The sequence below is a fragment of the Phaethon lepturus genome, unplaced genomic scaffold (assembly GCF_000687285.1).
Source record: "Phaethon lepturus isolate BGI_N335 unplaced genomic scaffold, ASM68728v1 scaffold39190, whole genome shotgun sequence".
NCBI lineage: Eukaryota > Metazoa > Chordata > Aves > Phaethontiformes > Phaethontidae > Phaethon > Phaethon lepturus.
Window position 1 is genome coordinate 11,136 of NW_010514762.1, and position 3,157 is coordinate 14,292.

At 52.2% G+C, this 3,157-nt stretch overlaps 1 protein-coding gene across 1 annotated transcript in view; it reads left to right on the forward strand.

Annotated features, from left to right (window-relative positions):
• Positions 1-3,035, forward strand: part of LOC104626081 (N-acetyltransferase ESCO2-like) — a gene marked incomplete at its 3' end in the record, with an annotated part of 14,065 nt that extends 11,030 nt beyond the window's left edge. Inside the window, exons 5-6 of the mRNA XM_010293911.1 lie at positions 1,256-1,385; positions 2,904-3,035. Of these exons, the coding sequence (XP_010292213.1) occupies positions 1,256-1,385; positions 2,904-3,035 (262 nt within the window). The remainder of the gene's footprint in view (positions 1-1,255; positions 1,386-2,903) is intronic.
• Positions 3,036-3,157: the final 122 nt, after the last annotated feature.

The window sequence follows — 3,157 nt, forward strand, 5'->3', positions numbered from 1 at the left end:
GAGAAAGAGGGGCACAGACTGTCCAGCAGGGCCTGGAGCCACAGGACAAGGGGTGACGGTTTTAAACTAAAAGAGGGGAGATTCAGGCTGGATGGAAGGAAGAAATTTTTGGCAAGGAGGGAGGTGAAGGTTGCCCAGAGGGGTGGTGGATGCCCCATCCCTGGAAACAGCCCAGGTCAGGCTGGACGGGGCTCTGAGCAACCTGCTCTGGGTGAAGATGTCCCTGCTCACCGCAGGGGTGGGATTAGATGGTCTCTAACAGTCCCTTCCCACCCAAAGATTCTGTTTTTTTTTCCTTTCCCCGCCTCGAGGGGAGAGTGGTGCCGATGTGGTGTGCACTTCGCAGGCAAGACAGGAAGGCTTGAAGCTTTGTAAGACGATTTTTGGGTGATGCTACTTGCCCCGCGGAGTCTGGCAGGGTACGACCCTTATCCCTGCCTTGTGTCGCACTGTCCAGGAGCCTGGCAGGGATCCCTGAGCTGGTCAGGCCAAGCTGGGGTGCTGTGGGTTGCACGAGGCACGTGCTGCTGTTCCCAGGGATCCATAGCCACGTCTCCCGGCGTTCATCTCCCCGAGCCCTTCGATCGTGGGGACCTCCTGAACCCACCGGGCTCCTGAACCCATCGAAGGGTAGACATGTTTTAGGTGTGTGATCATAGGTGTAATGTTAGGCACAAATTAAACAAGTTAGGAGTGTGTCTCTGGGACTGTTTAGGGGAGACTTTGGGTTTTTTGGATCCCGGTTAGACTCGGGTGCAAGATTGCCAGAGCTGAGCAGCTTACTGCCGAAAACCCGGAGCCTGCGCAGGAGCGTTTTGCACGTTTAGTCACATGTCATCAGCAGTTTGAGGAGGGAGCTGCTGGACTTGGGCACCTATTTCTTCACCTGCAGTTTCCATACTCCACAGACCCTGGTCTCTGCTGCTCAGTTTGTTGTGTATCCCTTTGACTGTTCAAGGAGCTGCAGGATTTCCAATATCTGGGAAATAGGATGGCTGTGAAAGTGGGAGAGGTGCTTAATCAGGAGTTATTTAACTTCTGGTGCAGCTGTGGCTCTTCCTAGAGCCCCCCTCCTTCCCTCCCTCCTGCAGAGGAGCTGGCACCGGAGCTGTCGAGAAGCTTTGCTGTATCTGGTTTAGTTTGGGGTGTTCTTATTGTCTGTAATAAGAGTCAGTACCCTGCCCTGGTACCCGACACGTAATGTTAACTTTTGTCTGCAGCGACTAATTTTTATCTCTCCGAAATGATTTTTCAGGCCTCAGGCTACACTGGATGAACTGACTTCGCCGTTCGGGTCCAGCCCACCAGCAAAAACATCTCACACCTCCCAGAGAAGCAAGAAAGCGAAAGAGCTCTGCAAGCGCTCCAGAGATCAGATGATCATTGTAAGGTTCCCCTCGGGACGTGCTGGGTCCTCGGGGTGATTTGGTGGGAAGGAAACAAGAAATGTGTCTTCAGGCTAACCGATAAGACTTCCTCACGTGTAAATCTCAAACCAGCCAGGCTGTAACGAGCATAACAGGGCAGTGATTAACGTATTTAGCGCTAGAGGAGAACGGGGTAGTAGCTGGGAAATACTTCGTTATGGTTTCCCTGGGACTAACGCTTTATTACATCTTAGAATTCAAAAGAGATTTATGGAACATAACATTTAAAAAACAACCCAAAAAGAAACTCAGCCAAGCCTGTATGGATGCTATAGGAGTGAGTTTGGCTGGATAATTTTCCTTTCCCACGGCTTCCTGGCCCGCTGTGCGAGCCGAGTCAGCACAGCACTGCAACCGCAGCGGCGAACGTCAGCCCGGGCAGCACGGGAGGCGGGGGTGCGCGCCCGAGGCGGGGATGCGCGCCCGAGAGCTCGCTCCCTCGACCAGCCGGTCCCTCTTCGGTAGCTCCGCGTCCGCCTTCCTGCTGTTGCCCTTCAGTGCGGAGTTCCGGTTCTGGAGCAGCAGGAGGCCAGAACGGTGTTGCTGAGGCTCGCGTGTCGCCGTCACGCGTATGCCTTTCCAGAAAATACGCCCTCAGCGATGAGTAATTTTTTAGTAAACCATTTGTTCTCACTTGGTGACATGCAGACGTTTTCAAGCCTGTTTCCCGAGCGAACAGAGCTTATGTGATCATTCTCCTCTGCTGATCTCCCCTTTCTAGCATCCTTTGAGAGAGGTTTGGGTGATATCTGTCAAATTTGAGAGCTCACAGATACAAATTTTTGAGTGTTTTGAAAACTGGTCTCTGTGGAAGGGAGAAACCCGGAGGAGTGCCTGCGCTGAGAGGGAAGCAGCAGTGCCTGCTCAGCAGCCATCGCTACCCTGAACACAGCTGGCCGGCGAGCCACGAGCTCCAACCCCGCCTGCGCCTCACCGCTGGGCCCACGAGGGAGAGGGGACAGGCTGTGGGTGCTGTGACGGGGGGAAGCCCAAACTGGGACGTGGGGAGGGGAAAGCAGCCAGTGCAGGGAAATAAGACGAGTCCTTAACAAACTAGGCATCGCTTCACCTCGCTACTTAAAGATCGATCTGCTGTTTGCTCGCGCAGCCGGTGTTCAGTGCCTTTTATTCCCCTCGCTGTGGACTGACAGAGAGAAAAATGAGCTTGTTTTTAGATAACTGATAAAAAGACTATAAGAGTTTTCTTTTGGTTATTTGTGGTGCTCTTTTACATTGCTTCCTCCCGGAGGATGTTGCTGTTCTATTTCAAGGCTCATTCCAAATAATACATTCATTGTGTAGTTCTAAATATTCGGCAAATAAGCAAAAGCTCATCCTCCTCTTCACAAATTCAAATGAAAACAAATACCTGAATCTTTGATGCTTGTTGCTGGAGCGAATTCTCAACCTCATTCCTTGAACTGAATGTGGTTTTGAACAGCTATGGAGTGTTTAGCTGGCTCTGTTTCTCACTAGGACGCTGGTCAGAAACATTTTGGTGCCATAGTTTGCAAATCGTGTGGCATGATCTACACGGCCGCTAGCCCGGAGGATGAAGCCCAACACATCCAGCACCACGAGAGATTCCTCGAAGGACTCAGATATGTGGTAAGGCGATGGCTGCGCTCACGGCTCAGCTGAACAAGATGGGGGGGAAGTGGTGCGTGATATCCAGGTACAAAGTCAAGACAAGTGCAGGCAGATGTGGTGCGGTCAACACGCCTGAGGGA